General features: G+C 33.5%; 1 protein-coding gene across 1 annotated transcript in view; it reads left to right on the forward strand.

Moving 5' to 3' along the window:
• LOC141502131 (transportin-1-like) overlaps nt 1–21,653 on the forward strand; it is a 51,993-nt gene that overhangs the window by 15,173 nt on the left and 15,167 nt on the right. The window contains exons 5-15 of the mRNA XM_074206724.1: nt 1,325–1,385; nt 4,242–4,410; nt 6,251–6,403; nt 9,738–9,963; nt 12,429–12,600; nt 15,432–15,518; nt 17,894–18,001; nt 18,156–18,314; nt 18,547–18,634; nt 19,654–19,752; nt 19,929–20,024. Of these exons, the coding sequence (XP_074062825.1) occupies nt 1,325–1,385; nt 4,242–4,410; nt 6,251–6,403; nt 9,738–9,963; nt 12,429–12,600; nt 15,432–15,518; nt 17,894–18,001; nt 18,156–18,314; nt 18,547–18,634; nt 19,654–19,752; nt 19,929–20,024 (1,418 nt within the window). The remainder of the gene's footprint in view (nt 1–1,324; nt 1,386–4,241; nt 4,411–6,250; nt 6,404–9,737; nt 9,964–12,428; nt 12,601–15,431; nt 15,519–17,893; nt 18,002–18,155; nt 18,315–18,546; nt 18,635–19,653; nt 19,753–19,928; nt 20,025–21,653) is intronic.

Below are 21,653 nucleotides of genomic sequence, written 5' to 3' on the forward strand. Positions count from 1 at the left end.
AAGGGCAGCTAGGTGGCGCAGTGGATAGAGCGGATAGAGCGCCGGCCCTGGAGTCAGGAGTACCTGAGTTGAAATCCAGCCTCAGACACTTAACAATTACTTAGCTGTGTGACCTTTGGCAAGTCACTTAACTCCATTTGCCTTGCAAAAACCTAAAAAAAAGAAGTCTTAAGTAACTTGATTTAATGAATAGATTATAACTTCATTTGTTTAACACTTAGATAGGATTTTGAAATAGGGAGTTTAAAAAATATTGTCAACTATTTAAAAGCTTTAGAAACTTAACTTGGCACCTTTTATGAAAAGGGGGCTTATTAAGTAAACTTAAATTCATCCTTGCATAATAGATGAATCCAAATGAGTAAGGTTTAATTATATGAGCTTTCTGTAAAAAATTGTTTTTTCTTTTTTTTTATTTTTAAGGTTTTTGCAAGGCAATGGGGTTAAGTGGCTTTCCTGAGGCCACACAGCTGGGTAATTATTAAGTTTCTGGGGCTGGATGTGAACTCAGGTACTCTTGACTCCAGGCTGGTGCTCTACCCACTGCGCCACTTAGCTGCCCCCAAAAATCTTTTTTTCTTAGAATTACAACATACTATGTGCAAAGTTTTTTTTGTGAATCTAGGCAAACTTATTAAAGGTTTACAAAAGTATTCCTTTGTAGTATGAAAATGTTTGAAGGCTTCTCTTTATGAAAAGGATTTGGAAGGGCAAGTCTTTTAAATTTCTCCTCATTCTTTCCTCTATCCCTTTAAAGAAAGACATTATCAAATATTATCTTGAAAGGGAAAACATTACAACTGGGGGCAACTAGGTGGCACAGTGAATAGAGCACGGCCCTGGAGTCAGGAGGACCTGAGTTCAAATCCAGCCTCAGACACTTAATATTTACCCAGCTGTGTGGCCTCAAGCAAGCCATTTAACCCCATTGCCTTACCAAAAAAAAAAAAACCAAAAAGAATATTACACCTCTCTGGGTACATGTGTGCCAACCTCAGGATGTATGTCTTTACCACAATAAGGGCCATTTTTTTAATGAGTTACAGTTGGTACTTTCATTAAATAGACATCTTAGGAAATAAAATTGATTATTGATAATAATTAGTGCTGTAAAAACAATAGGGGTAAGTATTTGGAAATAGGGAATGCATATCTTCTGATTAAAAATCAAATTAAAAACTTTGAAAGAAAATGTTACCTTGGATGTTAATATTTGTTTTGCTATGAGAACAAGGTAATTAGTGCAAAATTATTACCAAAGTTTTATTAACATTGCAGTTTAAATTTCTGTACCTGTTTCATGTTTATCTCAATTTTTTAATAGGTTGATTCCTGTATTAGTAAATGGCATGAAGTACTCAGAAATTGATATTATTCTACTTAAGGTAAGAAAATCAAACTAAGTTTTTTTCTTAGATAAGCTTATATATAATTAATTTTCTGCTTGCCTCTTTCTCTTAAAAATTTATTTTTACTCTGTGGTCTCAACAATTTTGATTTTTTCATTTACATGTAAAGATAGTTTTTAGCATTCATTTTGTAAAACTTTTGAGTTCCAAATTTTCTCCGACTCTTCCCTCCCCTTCACCAAGACAGGATGCGGTCTTATATAGGATATATATCTACTGTCATGTTAAACGTATTTCCATATTAGTCATGTTGTTAAAGAGTAATCAGAACAAAAAGGAAAACAAGAAAGGTAAAAGATAAAAACAAATGAAAATAATATGCTTTGACTGCATCCAGACTCCAAGGTTCTTTCTCTAGATGTGGATAGCATTTTCTATCACAAGTCTTTTGGAATTGACTTGTATCGTTGTATTGCTGAAAAGAATTAAGTCTGTCATAGTTGGACCTTCATTTCCTGGTTCTGCTCACTTCACTTTGCATCAGTTCATACCTTTCCAGGTTTTTCTGAAAGCCACTTATTCATCATGTATTAAAAAATATTAATACTCATTACATTCATATACTATAACTTGTTAAGCCATTCTCTATTGGTTGGCATCCCCTCAATTTCCAGTTCTTTGCCACCACAAAAATAGCTGCTCTGTGAATATTTCTGTATATGTAGATCCCCTTCCCTTTTTATTATCTCTTTGAAATACAGACCAATAAGTCTATGACTTTGTCAGTAACTATGCTCAAGGGGGCAGCTAGATGGTGAAGTGAATAGAGCACCAGCCCTGGAGTCAGGAGAACCTGAGTTTAAATCCAGCCTCAGACATTTAATTACCTAGCTGTGTGGCCTTGGGCAAGCCAGTTAACCCCATTGCTTTGCCAAAGGGGGGGAAAACCTAAAAAAAAAAAAATTTAAAGAATAACCACACAGTTTGATTGCCCTATGGACAAAATAGAAATGGGATATAGCTTAACTATTTAAACCTAGGAACAGGGGTAGGGAATTTATCAGGGGTAGGGAATTTATGAATCATCATTGAAGGATTGAGGTTAAATTCCTTACAGATTTTATTGTATTTAATTGTAATTGTTCTTTAAAAAATTGATGATCTCTGTATTTTTTTAAGTGATTTGCCCAGTGTCACCCAGCTAGTACGTTGTCAAATGTCTGAGGCCAGATTTGAACTCACAAGGAGGAGTCGTCTTCCTAACTTGAGGCTCAGCAGTCATATCTACTGTACCACCTAACTGCTCCAGACTGACTCTTAATCTTTTTTTTTTTAATTTCTTAGCCAGTACTAGACAGTTTTGATTGACTGATACTTTATAATTTTAGATTTGGTAAGGCTAAGTCACCTTGTTTTGTACTTTTTTTTTTTGATAAATCCCTTGATGTTCTTGACTTTGTTTTGCCATGTGAATTTAGTTATAATTTCTTCTAACTCATTAAAGTAATTTTTTAGAGGTTTGATTGGCATGACACTAAATAAGTAGTTTTATTTAGGTAACACTGTCATTTTTATTATATTAGCTTGGCCTATCCACAAGCAGTTATTTGCCCAGGTATTTAAATCATTTTATTTGTATGAGAAGTATTTTATAGTTAGTTTCATAGAGTTTCTGAGTCTACCTTGGCAGGTAGACTCCCAAGTATTTCATGTGAAATTATTTTAAATTTAACCTTTTTTTAAACCATAATATTTGATTAATCATTTAATTTAAATCAAGAATTCTTAATCTTTTTGTCATGAATCTCTTTGACAGTTTTATGAAACCACCCCTTTCAGAATGTTTTTAAGTGAAAAAATAAAATACAAAGTATTATAAAGGAAATGAATTTTATTGAAATAGCAGGAAAAAAATCATAGATAATGAAATCAGAAACCCTGATTTAAATCATGAGGATGATACAGTTTCTAATTGTCTTGATTAAAGGCAAGTTGAAAAAAGTTTAGTTTTCACACACAAGCATCCTACAGTATTGAAGCTATCAAAAACAAATGCTTTATAGGTTCTCCAATTTTGAAAAGTTTCAACTCTATTAAATTAGATAAAAAGTAAAGTAATTGGTCTTTATTTTCTTAATCCTCCTATAGAAATAAATATCTTCACTCTTTTCTGATTTAATGTTGTACCTCTTGACTGATTAGAGAATTGATATTAGAAACCATGCAGTTGAGCAGTATTTCTGGGTTTTAGATTGTTGGGATTTTGTTGCTTTTGGTTAAAGAAATAAAGACAGCTTAGGTTCTGATTCTGATACAGGTTCCAGCAGTCATATGGGTAAATCATTTAATAGCTGTTGTCTCAAAACAGGTTGGGCTAAATATAGTCTTTTGAGATTACTTCAGCTATGTATTTATTTTCACTCTGAACATAAATAATAAATGAAACAAACATTTACTTTATATTATAGAACAAATTGAAAATAATATGTGTAACTGCATTTTCATTTTATGAATGTTCTTTATGCGTGTGATGTTTTGAGGTTGCAGTTATATTTTTTATTTTGTTCATCAGTTAAAATGCTTAGTAAGCACATTCAGCTATTTGAATGATGTGAACCATCAAACAAGTTGGTAGTAAAAGGCCAATACAAGTATTTTCAAAGTAGTATTAAGTGAATATGTTGGTGAAATGGAAAGTGACACCTTCCACCAAAAAAGAGGATGACCTCCACAAAGTAAATAGAAAACACTGCCTCATCCTTTCTGAAAATAGATGAATGATATGTAAATAAATGAAGAAATTAATAAAAATAGAACAGGTTTCACTGATATGCATCTTAGCTAATGAAGATCGTTATCGAAGAAATGCCATTGTTTTGTTTGGAAAAACAGGGTGATGTTGAAGAAGATGAAGCTATTCCTGATAGTGAACAGGATATAAGGCCTCGTTTTCATCGATCACGGACAGTGGCTCAGCAGCATGATGAAGATGGAATTGAGGAAGAGGAAGATGAAGATGATGAACTTGATGATGATGATACAATATCTGATTGGAATCTAAGTAAGACAGAAAATAAGTTATTACTCATGCTTAAGTTAAGGCACTTTATAAATTACACAATACTTTCTTCACTATAATCCTTTGAGGTATTTCAGATGCCAATTTTACAATGAAGAAAACTAATGATCAGGGAAGTTAAACCTATTTATTTCCCAGAGCAACTAGAAATGGTAATGCTTGAAATGAAGGCATTGTCGAATACTAAATAAAATAACTTAGTCAGTATCATGAATGTAGACTATGTATACTTTTAGATCTGACTTGTTTTAGGAATATATAGTCAAGTTAACCTTTTTTAAGATAATAGTACATCCAAAAGAACTTTTTCATTATCATTTGGATCTGAGTAAGAACTCTGGGAAGTAGGTAGATTTGTCATTCAACATTTTTTAAACCTTTGTGAAGCAGAGTAGATATTGCCAGGATGTTGAAACACAGAGTTTGATTTTCAGTTATGGTTAGATTAGATTCCATGCCTTTCTTTGCTAAAACTTTATTTTATAGATTTTTGCATCGATGTTCATTAGGGAGATTAGTCTGTAATTTTCTTCTTCTGTTTTGCTTCTTCCTGGTTTACGTATCAACATCTTATTGGTATTATAAAAAGAATTTGGCAGAACTCCTTACTCTCCTATTTTTTTAAAATAGTTTTTGTAGAATAGTAATTAATTGTTCCTTAAATGTTTGATAGAATTCACTTGTAAATCCATCTAGATCTGGATGGAGACTCTTTCTTAGGGAGTTCATTGATGGTTTCTTCAATTTCTTTTTTCAGAAATGGGTTTATTTAAATATTTTATTTCCTTTTATGTTAATCTGGGAAGTTTATATTTTTGTAAATATTCGTCCATTTCACTTAGGTTATCAAATTTATTGGCATATAGTTTGGCAAAATAGCTCCAAATTATCTCTTTAATTTTTTCCTCATTTGTGGTTAGGTCACCCTTTTCTTTTTTGATACTGCTAATTTGGTTCTCTTTCTTTTTTGATACTGCTAATTTGATACTCTTTCTAATTTTTGATCAGATTAATCACAAGTTTAATAAAACCAATTCTTAGTTTTATAATCAATCATTTTTATTTCATGCTTCTCAAAAAAACTAACACTGTCAATTATGGACATTTAATAATTTGCTACAGCATGTTTCATTATTCCTTTACCTTTAAACTAAAGCATATATGTTCAACCTGTTTTATCCCTTTGCTGGTAATTTATTTTTCTCAAATAATTTCAATCCTCATTCTAGTTTCTTAATGTTAAGTAGCTTTAGGATTGTTAAAAGTAGGGACAGCTAGGTGGCACAGTGGATAGAGCACTGAACCTGGAGTCAGGAGGACCTCAGATACTTAATAATTACTTAGCTGTGTGTCCTTGGGCAAGTCACTTAACCCCATTGTCTTGCAAAAAAAATAACTAAAATAAATGGTAATGTCACTACTTTGTCGATATATTTAGATAATCATGATCTGAACATTTGATTAGGATATATGTGTTCAGTTACAATTTTCCATGTATATCCAACATTTTTGCATGGAAATCACAGGGGAAACAACATCCCCAGTTAGACTCCAGCTAATGACTTCTCTAAAGAAGCAAGACCCTTTTGTATATTGACCTAGGTGTGCCTGTCATGTACTGGAGATTCACTCTCTAGAAAGCACATATTCAGTTTTGGAACTCTTCATAATTGGTAGACCCTTATCCCAAGGAATTTTTTTATTATTTAATAACAGTCTAGAACAATGTCATCTATGCAGTAATGCTTTTTTTTAAAATCACTAATTTAATCAGAAAAATTTGCGGGGGTACTGTGTAACTGAATTTAAATCTTTCCTTTAGGAAAGTGTTCTGCTGCCGCTCTAGATGTCTTGGCAAATGTGTTTCGCGATGAACTTTTACCACATATTTTGCCCCTCTTGAAAGAACTACTTTTTCATCCTGAATGGGTAGTTAAAGAATCAGGCATCTTAGTCTTAGGAGCAATTGCTGAAGGTAAGAAAAAAATCTAGATTTTATTTTTCTCAATAAAGTTATCTCATAAGATTATAAGATTTCTGTAAGAAATTATTATACCCAGATGATATTACCATTATGCCACAGAAGAACAGAATGTTTTTCTTTGAAGTTATAATGGGCTTTTGTTTTCCCCTCTCAATTGAACTTTTTCTTGTTACATACATAGAGAAAAATAGCCTTGAGTAGAACCAGTGAACACAGCCATTAAATCTAACATCTAACAGTATAGAATTCCATCCCAAGGCCCATATATATTTCATTAGAGAAAAGTATAACACACTCTATTAGAACTTTAAATATATATATAAATGGAATTGTTGGATTCAACAAACAAAATTCCAATAGTTCTAGGCCATCTTTAGTGTGGCCATTCCGGAATCTTCAGTGTTGCATATTATATCCTTCCATGCCTAGAATATCTATTCATTTCTCATCTCTGCAATAGAGGATAGAGTGCTGAGTTGGGAGCTAAAAAGACCTGGGCTCAAACCCCAACTGAGACATTTATTGTCTGTGTTAACCTGGGCAAGTCACTTAAACTCTCTTTTCCTCATCTAAAAAAATTCTAAGGTTCCATCCAATTCTAAAAATTGATCCCTGGGGCAGTTAGGTGGTGCAGTGGATAGAGCACCAGCCCTGGAGTCAGGAGGACCTGAGTTCAAATCCAACCTCAGACACTTAACAATTACCTAGCTGTGTGACCTTTGGCAAGTCACTTAATCCCATTGCTTTACAAAAACTAAAAAAAAAAAAAATGATCCCACAGTTTTCCCATAACATAACCAACCTACATGGGATGGTCTTCATATTCTCTTCATCTTAGTTGAATATCATTGGAGCACATTGATTATCCTTTGATTGCTCCCTTTGTGATCATAATTTTTTATCATAAATTTTTTGGTGACTTCTTTTCCATTACTTTTCTTGTATAATTTCTCATTGATAGTGTGTTGTAGCCTACCATTTCTGCCAATTGTCACTCTTTTGCCCTTTGTTTTCAAATTCCCAGGAGAACAAAATATTCTGTGACTCATAACCCTACATCACAATATTATGTATTACATCTGAATTATTGTGTTATAGTGGAGTTTTATTCTGAACCATTTGACTTTGTTCCATTGCGTAGCAATAAACTATTCTGCTACAGTCAGATTGAGTTTTTCACATGGTTACTTAAGGTATTAACAGAGTAGCACATATTCAAAAGTTTTATAAGAAAAATAGTTCCTTTTTATTATTTGGTTAGTAATGACATTTTCAAATAAACAATGGACATCACTCATTCTTTTAATGAATGTTTTTTGTGGGTGAATTGTATGGATATATATAACCACACACACACACACACACACACACACACACACACACACACTTTATAAGAAGTCGAAATCATTTTATGGACATTGTTTATGTTATCGTTTCTTTGCAGCAGAAGGTGAATTTCCCACCTTTCACCCCATATTTCGCAGATAATTTCCTGGTTTCAATTATTTCTTACAATGTAGTGCTAGTATAAATAACTGTTACTTACTAACAACATTTATGTAGAATGCCTTCTACTTCAATTTAGATTGACAAGTTGATATTTATCATATTTGAATTAAAATGTACTCTAATGAGGAAATATAGTTTGATATACTGAGTTTTTATGGTTTATCATTTTGCACTTTGATGTTATTGTTGTCTGTAAAAGCCTCATAAAGGTTAGTTGTCACTTTATAATCTGCTAGAAAGCTGGGTCCAAGATTTATTAAAGTATCACCAGAGCATAATATGGATTTCTCAATTTGAACTTGTTTTTAAAAAATAAACTACAAAAAAAAGGCATTATTATTAGTACTATCAGTCATAAACATGCTAATTTCCCCATCTAGCTGCCTAAGGCTCAACATATCCAAAAATGAACTCTTCTTGCCCCCAAGTTCTTCCCTTTCCAACTTTTCTATTGTTTCTTTCCAGGCACTAGGGCTACTAAAGTGTAGGTATGGAACTCTACTCCTCACTCTCACCCCTCCCCCACCTCCCATATTCGATCTGTGGCCAAATCTTTGTGATTATTTATTACATCTCTTATATAGATACCCCCCTTTTCTCCTCTTGACATTTCCACCTCCAAGATGAAGCCTTTAAGTCATGCTTGTGATGTTGTGAAGTTAACAGTCTGCTGGTTGGTGTCTCTCCTCACTCAGTTGTTTAGTTGGCTTCCTGAATTGAAGGTCTGACCATAACATTCCCTCCCCCACTCCTTGCAGTAAACTGTAGTGGCTCTCTATTAACCAGGATCCAATAGGAAACTCTGCTCAGCCCCTCCCTGCCTCTTCACTCTTCTTACCCCACCATCTATTCTGTAATCCAGTGAAGGTAGTGATCAGTTCCTCAACAGGATATTCATCTTCCAACTGCTGACATTCTATGCATCTTCTCCACGCCTCTCCCTTAAGGTTTCCCTGACTTCTTCCAGAAAGTCTCCACCTAATATAAGAAACCTTTGTGATTCTTTTGATTGCTAGCACCTTCCCTCTGTCAGTCATCTCCAAAGATCTTGTATTCAACTTGTTAATATGGAGTAATTTACATGATGTCTCCCCTTGAGAACCAGATCCTGTGTTTTGTATGCTGATGCCCAGTTCAACCCTTGCTTAATTGACTTAATGACTTGAAGTGTCAAAAGAGAAGATGTTTTAAAATAGTAATAATAAAATAAAATGAATCTTTTTAGGTCTTGAATACCCAGAATTGATCTGTATGTATTTTTATTCAGGAACTAGAAGAAAGGTACAATAAACTTGTCTTTAGGTGTATACCATATACATCATTTGAGTTGGTGCTTATATTTTTGTTCTTATTTTTATTAATTATTTTTTAAATAGCCAGTTTATAATCAGTGTATTCAAATGCATATGGAATTGACTAGAAGAGTCTATAATACTTGCATTCTTTTTTGTTTTGGGGTTGTTGAGGTTTTGGGGGTTTTTTTGGTTTTTTTTTTATAAAAGTTGAATAAACTCAGGTTTCCTTTTTTTAAAAAAAGAATTTGTTTAAGGAATTCATATGCTGTTACTCTTTGTCATTTAAGTTTAAGTAAAAGTAATAGGTTTCGTTTGTTAAGATCCAAAGGACTACATTTTTTGTATTTGAAATTTTTGTTATATGGAGTACTACTTGAAAAGGGAGACAGGGGCACAGCTTTGTTCTAATGTTATTTGCATCTCTGCTGTTCACTTAATCCTTTCAAAATGAAAAGTAGTCTATGTTGTTTATTTTAAAAGTTTGTAATTCTTGTTTTTATTTTGTTTATTTTTTTTTCCAGGTTGTATGCAGGGTATGATACCATATCTGCCTGAACTCATCCCTCACCTTATTCAGTGCCTCTCTGATAAAAAGGCTCTTGTACGTTCCATTACATGTTGGACTCTAAGCCGCTATGCACACTGGGTAGTTAGCCAGCCCCCAGATACGTACTTGAAGCCATTAATGACGGAATTACTTAAACGTATTCTAGATAGCAACAAGAGAGTACAAGAAGCTGCCTGCAGGTAGGCTATCATCTTAAATCATAAATAACTCACTTTTACCTTTGGTACTTTAGACATTGATTAAACTTTTTGGCATCTTTTAAGATTCCTTCCAGGTCACAAATCCTATATCCTGTTTGTGAGATGACTTAGTAGTCATTTTAATCAGATTAGCAAATTTCTATTTATAAAATCACTTTTTGAAAATTACATTTAAGACCTTTTTTCTTACTACCCTATTTACATGTTTTTCTTGATGATAAAGCTTTAGCAAACTATTTGAGCATTACTGAATTTTACTGTTCCACCTTTTTTTTTTTTTTTTTTTTTTTAGATTTTTGTAAGGCAAATGGGGTTAAGTGGCTTGCCCAAGGCCATACAGCTAGGTAATTATTAAGTGTATGAGAACGGATTTGAACTCAGGTGCTCCTGACTCCAGGGCCGGTGCTTTATCCACTACGCCACCTAGCCGCCCCTACTGTACACTTTTTAGAAAAATTTTATTTGCTTGAAAAAATTGACAGTTTGTTGTTAGTATTTCTTTAGGAATAGAAGGAAGGAACTTAAAGTTTTGGGGGGGGTTGTTCATTTGTTTTTTACAGTAATCATATTCCATACCTTCAAATCTTTGCCTTCCAGTAGTTTTCAAAATTTGGACTTGCCACAAAAATAATAGCCCCAAACTTAGACTCAGATTTCTTATTGTTTCTCTTTTCCCCGTTGTATCATAGCATATGTGTACACAACTACCTAGTGACAAAGGTGGGAAAACTAAAGAGGGAATGGTTCCCCATCTAGAACTTTCCAAAGATGACAGTAGTGATGAAGGTAAAAAGTTAGGACCTTTTTTTAATACCACTAACCTTGGTTGTATTTAGGCTAGTTTCCTAGGTGACATTACTACATCTTAGTTTCTAATATTTATAGGAATACTTGTATTCCCTTTTTCCATCCCCCAGGTGGATTATCCTTTCACCAAAGGAGATTCCACACCTATATTTGTTACTGTCTGTTCCATGATTATATAATACCTTCAGCTCAACTTCCAAATGCTTGTTTGAACTTTCCATTTTTAGAATTACTTTACAGACCAAGAATTTAGGGTTGTTCTATCTTGAGCATATATCTTTTGACATATTCCTAGTTTTCTGGAATGCACTAAGCATATTGAAGAGTTCTTATTTCTGGTTGTAATTTCTACAACTAAACATCTTTTCATAACTATTAGCAAGAAAACATTTCACTCATCCCTCATTTAAATCCTTCCCAGTGGCTAAAATGATTTAGGGGATGGTAAATATAATGGAAATAAGCAGAGCATTAAACTTGCAGAAAAATAATAAGATTCCTTAAATTTTTTAATATGAAGTGAATTGGTAAAACAGTGCACCAGTAGGCATTCTTGGTAGTACCAATTAAGAGATTAAAATTTTTTCAGGAACTAAGGTTGTTTTAACATAACTAGTAGCTATTACATGTCTAAGTCTGCCTTAGAAAGCTTTCCCTGAGTTCCTTGGGCAAGTTATCTCACTGGGCCTTATTTACAAAAATGAAGAAGTTGGCCTACATAATCTTCAAGGCATTTCCATTTCTCATGTTTTTGATAAATTGATTTCATGTTTTCCCTAAGTCTCCTGAAAAAGGAGACTACACAGTTAATTGAGGCATTATTTAGTTCTAGAACTTAGAGGAAGACTTAATCATTAGACTTGACTGAATCAATAATTTGCCCATAGCTGACAAATATATTCCTCATTATGCACTTTAAGTCTGCTATCACTTTACCCAGGTTTGTTTGGCTCAGAATCTTTTGAAGTTATGACTGTTGAAGTTATATTATTGTAGGCCTTAGGTAAATTGTTATCTTCATTCTGTTTATTTCTCTCTGCATAAATTAATAAAACTTTGCTATAATTCTCTGAATTCTTCATAATTGTTATTTTTTAAGGCACAGTGATTTCCATCATGCTAATAAATCCAACTACTCTCAGGCACTAGGCCTCTTCTTTTAGTTCCTTTATGTTAAAATTTTTTGCTAAGGGCTAGATTAGGACAACTTGACTTCATTGTGGTTTGTAATCCTGAAGACTGTATCTTTAGATCTGATGGTAACAGTAGGTCAAATGGTTCTAACCAAGCAGGCCTGCTATTGGATAAGTAGATGAAATGGGAAGTTTAAATAATTTTTTTTTTGCAAGGCAGTGGGGTCAAGTGGCTTGCCCAAGGGCACACAGCTAGGTAATTACTAAGTGTTAAGGGTCAGATTTGAATTCAGGTACTCCTGACTCCAGGGCCAGTGCTTTATCCACTGCATCACTTAGCCACCCCTAAATAATTTAAAAAAAAGAAGAAAAGTCTTATTGGAGTGTTGTGGGCTAGAGTGCTTATAGAAAACAATAATGTATTATATGTCACATTGTACTTATCCCTTTTATAAGTTTTTTTTAACATAATAACCAGTTCTCTCTCTTAAAAAAAATTCTTAGTGCCTTTGCTACCCTGGAAGAGGAGGCTTGTACAGAACTTGTTCCCTACCTTGCTTATATACTTGACACCCTGGTCTTCGCATTTAGTAAATACCAGCATAAGAATCTGCTCATTCTTTATGATGCCATAGGAACATTAGCAGATTCTGTAGGGCATCATTTAAATAAGCCGGTAAGTATAACTCTTTAACAGGTTTAAGAGAAAAAAATATACAACTTAGTTGGATTATATTGTGTCATATAACACTATGAAGTTTTGAGTGTTTTTAATTATGTGTATTTATAATAGTTAATATAGATATGTTAGCCCCTTTTATTGTTAACTCTTTAACTTAATACACAAGTTGTCTGCTGTAAAAATCAAATAGAAAGAATGGAAAAAGGAGCACTAACCTCCCTCGAAATTCATCGCAACATTAACGGACACTATTGAAATTACTCCAGTTACTTTAGTGCATATTAATCAACACTGCTGCCTTTCAGGGAAGAGATCAAAAGTGTATTATGATTAAAGAAAAAGACATGAGTGAAGCAGAAAACAAGACTAAATCTTATAATACAGTTTTAAAAGAAGTTAGCTAAAAGAAATTTATTCTAGTCTATATCAGGGAAGACTTCATGAAGGAAATAAGCTATAGTTAGATCCCTTGAATAGGAAAGAGAAAGGTATTATTCCACCCAGGATGACCAAGAAATACTCTGTCTTGAAGAGACTGATAAGATGATATGGTGAAAGTAGCAGAAGGTTCAGGCTTGGTGTTTGCAGGCAGTATAACTGAGTACAAAGAATTGGAAGGGTGTGGGGGGGGACCTGCTTCTATTTGCCCAGGTCCTATACTAAGCACTCCTCTTTTGCTTGTAACCATGTCAGATATGTGCTTTTATGATCCCCATTTTATAGTTGAGGAAAGTAAGGCAAATGTGGGTGAAGTGACTTTCCTAAGGTTAAATTTGAATTCGGGTCTTCCTGATTCTAGGCCCATCCCTCTACCTTCTTCAGTACCAGCTGCCAGAGTTGGGAAAACTTAGGTTTCAATCCTACTTCTAATACCTCTGTTTATCAGTAATCATTTCTCAAGTACCCAATACATGTCAGACTTTGGAGTTACACAGGTGAAGAACTTACCTTCTATCAGGGAGACAGCATGCTTATAAATAAGCATGTGAGGATATGTACAACATAAGCAGAAGGAGCTTTTAGGAGTGAGGACACTGCCTGCTGAGGGGACCAGAGAATACTAGATTTTCAGGGAGATGGTGGTACACAAGCAAGAAAGGAAAGCAGGTGTTCCAAGAGGAAGAATTGAGAAAGAAGGACATTTCCAAGCATAAGGACTAACTAATATAGAGGCAAAGAGACAAGAAGTAAAGTAGTGTGCATGTTCATTAGACTATTGTGGGGTGTGTGTGTGTGTGTGTGTGTGTGTGTAAAAATAAAATATAACCCACTGGAAAGATGAGTTAGGGCTAGATTATAAAGGTTTTTAAATGGCCCAGAGAGGATTTTCTATTTGATTCTACAGGTAAAAGGGAGTTCATTGAGTGAGAGAGTAGGATGTCCTTGAGGAATTTTGAAAAGCTGTAGGAAAGATGAACTAGAGACTTGAGGCAATGGTGACTGGGAGGGCTGCAGTAGTCCAGGCAAGGCATACTGGTGACTTAAGCTAGGATGATCACCATTTGAGAAGAGAGGAAGGATTGGATAGTAGATACTATAGAGTTAGAAATGTTAGCATACTATATAGCACATTGGCCATTCTGGCTAAGGGAGATTTGAGTGGATGAGGACTCTCAGGTTGTGTAAACAGAAATTTGTTGTATATTGAAATCCTCGGTGTATCCTCATTTTTACAAGTGCCATCCTATATGAAATAGCTACCCAGGATCCTGTTGTCCTGATCCAGGATATGCAAGAGCTCACTTGAAACCCAATCAGAGTCAGCTCTGTTAGGACTATAGACTGACTTGAGTGAGAGGCTCTTGAATTTTTGACATGTATACATACTTTTATACTCAAAAGGAATTGATATCCATTGCAAATGGACTACTTAGAGTAAGTAGACCTCAGGAATCTTAATGTATACCATTTATGGAGAATTTAGATAAGGCCAAACACAAGGAGTATTAAATTTCCTCACAGATAAGGCAGCTATTTCCTCTACATGTGTTCCCACCTTCAAGAGAAGAAGCTTGTTAGTCTGAAAAAAATGTTATCAAATACAAACTATAGTGAGAACTGATATTGCCAGGAGTATTAAGTGTCTTGAGACCGGATTTGAACCCAGGTACTCCTGACTCTAGGGCCGGTGCTTTATCCACTGCGCCACCTAGCCACCCTAATTTGTTTTAGATAGATTTTTGAGAATTTGGGTATCTGGACCCGGACTGTTTTTGCTTGACTTCTTTTTAACTGTCTACAGTTAAATGAAAAACATCTTTAATAATTCCCATTTATGTAATACTTTAAGCCTTTTTATTTTAACTTCACTTTTAGATTATCTTACCCTGGTTTTAGAATATTAGTTTCAGGCTACATCTCAGCCCCTATTGAGTTCGGTAAGAAAAAAAATATAGCTATGTGGTTCATAATTGGTATCCCATTTTACAGAATATTCTAGAGATTAGAGAGATTAAATGAATTTGCCCTCGTCCCATAATGCTTGTCAGCCATGACTTTAACTTCCATTTCCAGACTTCAAACCCAGTGCCCTTTCCATCAAATCATGCTGCTGCTTCAGTTGTGTAGTTGTGAATCCTCCTCTTAGTTCCCTTAAAGAAACTAATGTACTTGACATCAAAAACTACAATTCTTTTAATCTTGAACCTTGGAGATGTATACTGTCTTACAGATAGAAGTATAAAACTTAGAATATTTTAAAAGTAAACAATAGGGTCAGATGTCTTAAGGACAGTTTCTCATCCTTGATTTTCAGTATTAAAATTGCTTTGTTTTATCATGGAATTGCCCTTTTTTTAATGTATGTTTTCCTTCTGTATAAATAGGAATATATACAGATGCTAATGCCTCCACTCATCCAGAAATGGAACATGCTAAAAGATGAAGATAAAGATCTCTTCCCTTTACTTGAGGTAAGATCATTTGGAGCAGTGGTATCAAAACTCAGATTGAAAAGGAGGCCATTAAACTATACAGAAGGATTCCTATGGACTACATTTTTACTTTTAAAAAAAAACATCATTATTTTGTATTTATATTTATTTTTGTTAAGTTTTTCTCAGTTGAATTTTCTTCATATGGTCCTTACTACAGTCAGAAGTGTTGCAGAAACATGTTTGATAACTCTAATTTGAAAGATGGTGAAATACAAAATGTTTATTATCATTTAAGTTGTAACTGTGATAATTACATGCATAGTGTGCTTTGATCTATTTTTATTTGTTTTGTTATTCCTTCTTGTGATGATCACTCTTAGGGTCTTAAAAGTTTCAGTGGGGGCAGCTAGGTGGCACAGTGGATAGAGCACCGGCCTTGGAATCAGGAGTACCTGAGTTCAAATCCGGTCTCAGACACTTAATAATTACCTAGCTGTGTGGCCTTGGGCAAGCCACTTAACTACCCCATTGCCTTGCAAAAACTAAAAAAAAAAAAAAAAAAAAAAAATTTTCAGTGACCAAAGGAATTTTTTAATTGCCAACATCCTAGTGATGGGCACCTGAGTAGTTAGACTGTTTGAGTAACAGGTAATATAGTCTTTTATCACCCTTTCCTACCTAAGTATGACAGGCTAGAGGTTGCGTCTTCATTGCAGTGGGGTATTATAGTAGAACATAAATGATTTCAGACTAAAACAATTTTAAAACTGTACCAGTTGAAATACTGACAATAAATCATGGTCTACTTACATGAATAATATTACATGTAATGTAAATAGCTTCACCTTATCTCTTAAAACAGAATACATTGTCAGAGGGCTTGGCACATCATGTACAATAAATTTTTTACATTCAGGGAAGCAATGATTTCTTGTGTTCATGAATTGGACAGTTTTTTATTAGATATGTGAAACTGGAAAACAGTTTAGGCTTTAGAATGCAAAGAAGAGATATTGCTTAGAATGACTTAGACTTTCTGAAAAGTTATTGGAAAGAGGACCAGAAAAATGTCTAAATTCTTGCTTGTGATAAACTTTCTTATTTAAAAATGAGTAGGAATTGGCAGTATCTTTTAAGGAACAAGTATCCTTAATAATTGTGATCTCTAAGAACCCTTCTAATTCTAACCTGTGACCCTAAAGAGTGGAGTTTCCAGATATAAAATTTTAGAGATGAGTTTTTTCAAATAACCCTAAAAGGGTTAATTTGGTATAGAAACTTATTAAACTCGCTAAGATTATAGTTAGGGATAGAAGTAAAATTAGGAAATTTTGAAACTAGCATTTGTAAATATTTGTGATAAGAACTAGGGAAGAAGAAGAGCATCAGAATTGCAATGGTGATTCTAATCCTCAGAGCAGACTGAGTATTGTATGTTCTTTCCATTTCCCCAGCTCAATGTTCAATACACACACACACACACACACACACACACACCATATATATACCATATATATATATACCATATATATATATACCATATATATATATATATATGGGTTTGTTTCGGGTGTGGATAATGGGAATGGACTGTTAAATATGCTGCTGTTCAGTCCAAATATGATGAACCCCACTTGAGAATAAAATCCATTTGAAACCATTGTTCTTGACCATTGATGTCTGCATAACCTTGCTAAAATAGAAATTAGAAATTGGTGGGTTTTTTAGTTGTCAATTTTGTTTTTGCTGTCAGGGCATCATAGAGGGAAGTATGGTAAAAATACTGACTCCTAATACATAACGGAAAGATGTTAAATGGTATTTGAATAAATGGCCAAAAAATGAATTAAAGACGTACTATATGTTAAGTGCTAAGACGTGAAGATACAAAAAGAAAAGGTAGATCAATTCCTGCCCTCAAGAAACTTAACATTCTAATATAGAAATAAAAGCTATGTAGGAAAGGTAACCCCAGGGTAAGATGATTTGGTTAGGAGTAAATGAGTGTGGAGCCATGGGGCAACTGAAGAATACTCCTTTCTGGGAATTATACTATTCATTTAATTATTGTTCCTGGAGTATAAAGGTAGAAAATGGACATATTTGTGGAGAAGTTTGCAAAGATGGCTAGAGAGCAAGGGTGTGCATCTAGGTTGAGCTAAATGTGAAGAACTCTGGCTAAATAGGGTCACAAGATTGGAGCTGGAAGGAGTAGGGAAAGAAGACACAAGAAAAAAGGAGTAGTAAGGCTTGAGGGGGCAATTAGTGCCTTACTGATTGCATATTGAGAACCTAACCATGACCACTTAGATATATACAAGGTTTCACTTTGCCTTGTTGAATTGTGATTTCAGACATCTCTTTGACTCTAATCAAAAAAAGCAATCATATATTTTTGACTCTTGTGTCAGTGCCTGTCTTCGGTTGCCACGGCCCTGCAGTCTGGCTTCCTTCCATACTGTGAACCTGTCTATCAGCGTTGTGTGAACCTTGTCCAGAAGACTCTTGCACAAGCCATGGTATTTTCATTGTTTTCATTATAATAATTTTCTGTTTTCTTAGCCTGCTAAATACAGTTAATTATTAACAGTAGGCATAGTCCAATTAAAAAATTTAACCTTTTTCTTGAATATTTTAAAGTATTAATTTTAAAACCATTTTTTAAAATTGTAGTTGCACAATGCTCAACCTGATCAATATGAGGCTCCTGATAAAGATTTCATGATTGTGGCTCTTGATTTACTCAGTGGCCTAGCTGAAGGACTTGGAGGCAACATTGAACAATTAGTAGCTCGAAGTAACATTCTAACACTGATGTACCAATGCATGCAGGTAAGATTTATTGAACCAATCAATGCAAGACATAATACTCTGTTACTTTGCCCTGAATGACATTTTACAATAAAATGGTTAATAAATTAAAGCCAATCCCCATGCCAGTATTTTATGGGCTGCTCCTTGCAGTATTATTTCACCTAATGTGTCTGTAACCTTTTCTTTAATGTCTTCAGTCTACATATACTTTTCTGATTTAGAATGATGGCTTTCTTCTTCATTTTTTCAGGATAAAATGCCAGAAGTTCGACAGAGTTCCTTTGCCTTGTTAGGTGACCTGACAAAGGCATGCTTTCAGCATGTTAAACCTTGCATAGGTATGACCTTACCTATCTCCCACTTAACTCTATAATGATAACATCCTCAGCATGATTAACTTGGCTTTCCTTTAATGAATACTGTGTGGTGACAAATCTACTCATTTGTCATATAAATTAGTCAAATATTTGCAGTTACGCTTCTGCATGGAAAAAAACACCAATAGGGTGGTGGGGTAGTGAAGAGCATAAGGTGGTCTAGCATTACATCTTCTTCCTATCCAAGTGGCTGGATTATAATTTATCTTTTTCAAAAACAAGTCAAGAATACAATTTTAGAACTGAAATATAGCACAGTTTCTGCTTCCCTTTACCTATCACTCATACACTCCAACCAACATTAAGGATTCTTAAAAGATGAAGCATTAAAAACTTCCTGTAATCTTATTTAGAACTCAAAGGGGGAAGCTGGTTTTGGAGTAACAGGAAAGAGTCTGGAGATGATTAACCAAATACGCCTTTCATAGATGAATGAGAGAAGGAAAGAAAAAATTAAAACACTGGATTATATGCATTGTGTTTTTTTAAATGGGTGCATTTTTTACTTAATCTTTTAAAACTATGGGAATCTGTGACCAGTTCAAATTTGGGGTTTTATTTGAAATATTTGTGTAAAATATTGTAAAAACATTGGATTTTACATTATAGTAAAAATAATACCTTAAAGTCTAGTTGGTGAATTGTTTTTAAATGACCCCAAGCGAAAAATAAAAAATTAAGATTGTATCTAGCTTCGTGAGAGACCTATAAAAGTATAACAATACCCTTTTAATTCAGAGAAACACATTAATAGTTCTAAAATTTGAATTCTTTTTGCTCTGAAAGAATATGTTGAATGATAATGAATATTCTTTAAAGAATCTCAATTTGTAGTCAGTGGCATCCATTCTACTTTTCCCCCCATAGATAAGTTTGTATATAATTTGGCATTTTTTTGTTTCTTTGAAGCAGAGTATATTTAGAGTTAAGAGATCTCAGTCAATTTACAGTATATCTTAAAAATATGTTATTCTTTTTAGCTGATTTCATGCCAATATTGGGAACCAACTTAAATCCAGAATTTATTTCAGTCTGCAACAATGCTACGTGGGCAATTGGAGAAATTTCAATCCAAATGGGTAAGACTTATTTTCTTTTTTTTAGTAAGTGTTAAACAGATTTAAAATGAGCATTTACTCTTTATGTTTGGTGTCAGATTTAGCACAAAAATCAAATTAATAAAATGAAGTTATATTACAGTAAATACAGCTCTAAAAATTTTCTTACAATTTCTTCTTTTTTTTTAATTATCTAGGCATAGAGATGCAGCCTTATATTCCAATGGTGTTGCACCAGCTTGTAGAAATCATTAACAGACCCAACACACCAAAGACATTGTTAGAGAATACAGGTACCATATAACTGAGCTGTTGTGGTGAAGGGATAACTAATTGCATTTAAAATTCTTTTAATTTAAATTGCTCAGAAAAACCATACCAATACTAACATTTGCCCAGCTTTTTAAAATAAATATTTGTAAATCATCTGTATATTAAAGCTATATTCCTGAACCAGTATTGTAAAACTAAAGAGCAAACAAGACAATTAGAAATTTGTTTTCCTTGTTTTTCTTAATACATAATGAAACTTTTTAGCCTAAAATATGGCTCATAGTCAAATAATACTTGAACTACTTGAACTATTTGAGTTTGTATACTGGTTCAGAAAATATTGTTCATATATGTGTTTATACACATTAACTTTTTAATGTTTCGAATCATATGAGCTGGACATATACATGTGGGGAAAAGTTTGCAGAAGTTATATCCTAGGCTACTTTATTTCCCTATACCAAAGCTTATAACTTTGAGATAGATTGAGACATTGGATATGGCACTGCTGTTGAAAGTTAATTTGTTGTTACTAGCATGCACATTTTTTATTCTTTCCAGTAACTAATTTCAAAGTGTGAACTTAAACAAAATTTTGTGGGATTTGTTTATGGGAGCTTGTTTCCCTTTGCATTTTCAAAGAGCATGTATATATATGTTTTAAAAGATCACCCTCCATACTATAGAATAAATAGCTATTTTTTGTTTATTTTATTTTTCTAGTATTCTTGATAGTTCTAAATAATAAATTTTTAAATCTTTTCCTTTTATCTCATTCCTCTTTCTATGTAATTGGTGTCTGGTTTTAGTTATGATCTGTGATTGTTTTTCTAAAGATTCCATAGAAAAATTAAATAAAATCTATTGTAATGGAAAAGATTTGTTTTAATTCTATTTCTAAAGTATTTTAAGTGTTGGAGTTAGTATGGAAAGAGATCTTTTAAAATCTTAAAAAGATCTGGTTGTTTGGCTGTATAAGTACTGATTGTTTTCTCAAGGAACATTGCTGAAAAAAGAAAAAATTTGAATCTTATCAGGTTTTTTCCTTTGTTGAATGCAGTACTTGTATATGGCATTCACCCAGAATTGAAGTATTTTACTCTTATAAAATTATAGCTTTTATATATATATATTAATTTTTATTTAAAACAAACCTTTGTTTTTAAATGTGAATGTATAGCTGCAAATAAATGTTGAATGTGATGTACATAAAGTTTTTTGTAGGATATCAGCTATTGAATCTGTAGCAGTATATGCTAGAACATTAACTGAAATATACTATAATTAAATTAGAAAATGGATTAAAATGATGGAACCCAAGTTCATATATTCCATGAAAATATAGTTGATAGAGGGGTGGCTAGGTGTTGAAGTGGATAGAGCACTGGCCCTGGAGTCAGGAGTACCTGAGTTCAAATCTAGCCTCAGACATTTAAGCCACTTAACTCAGTTGGCCTTGCAAAAACCTTACAAAAGAAAGAAAAGAAAATACAGTTGATAATTAGTTACTTAGAGATTGCTCTGTAACATATTTCTCACCGACAAAACTGTGTTAAGTTTTACATTAGAGATAATGTAGCTTTTAAAAGTTACTGTCTCATCGAATCAAGTACTTGTTGTAAGGAAGACATTGCATCAGGTGCTTGTGT

The sequence above is a fragment of the Macrotis lagotis genome, chromosome X, assembly GCF_037893015.1.
Source record: "Macrotis lagotis isolate mMagLag1 chromosome X, bilby.v1.9.chrom.fasta, whole genome shotgun sequence".
Classification (NCBI taxonomy): domain Eukaryota; kingdom Metazoa; phylum Chordata; class Mammalia; order Peramelemorphia; family Peramelidae; genus Macrotis; species Macrotis lagotis.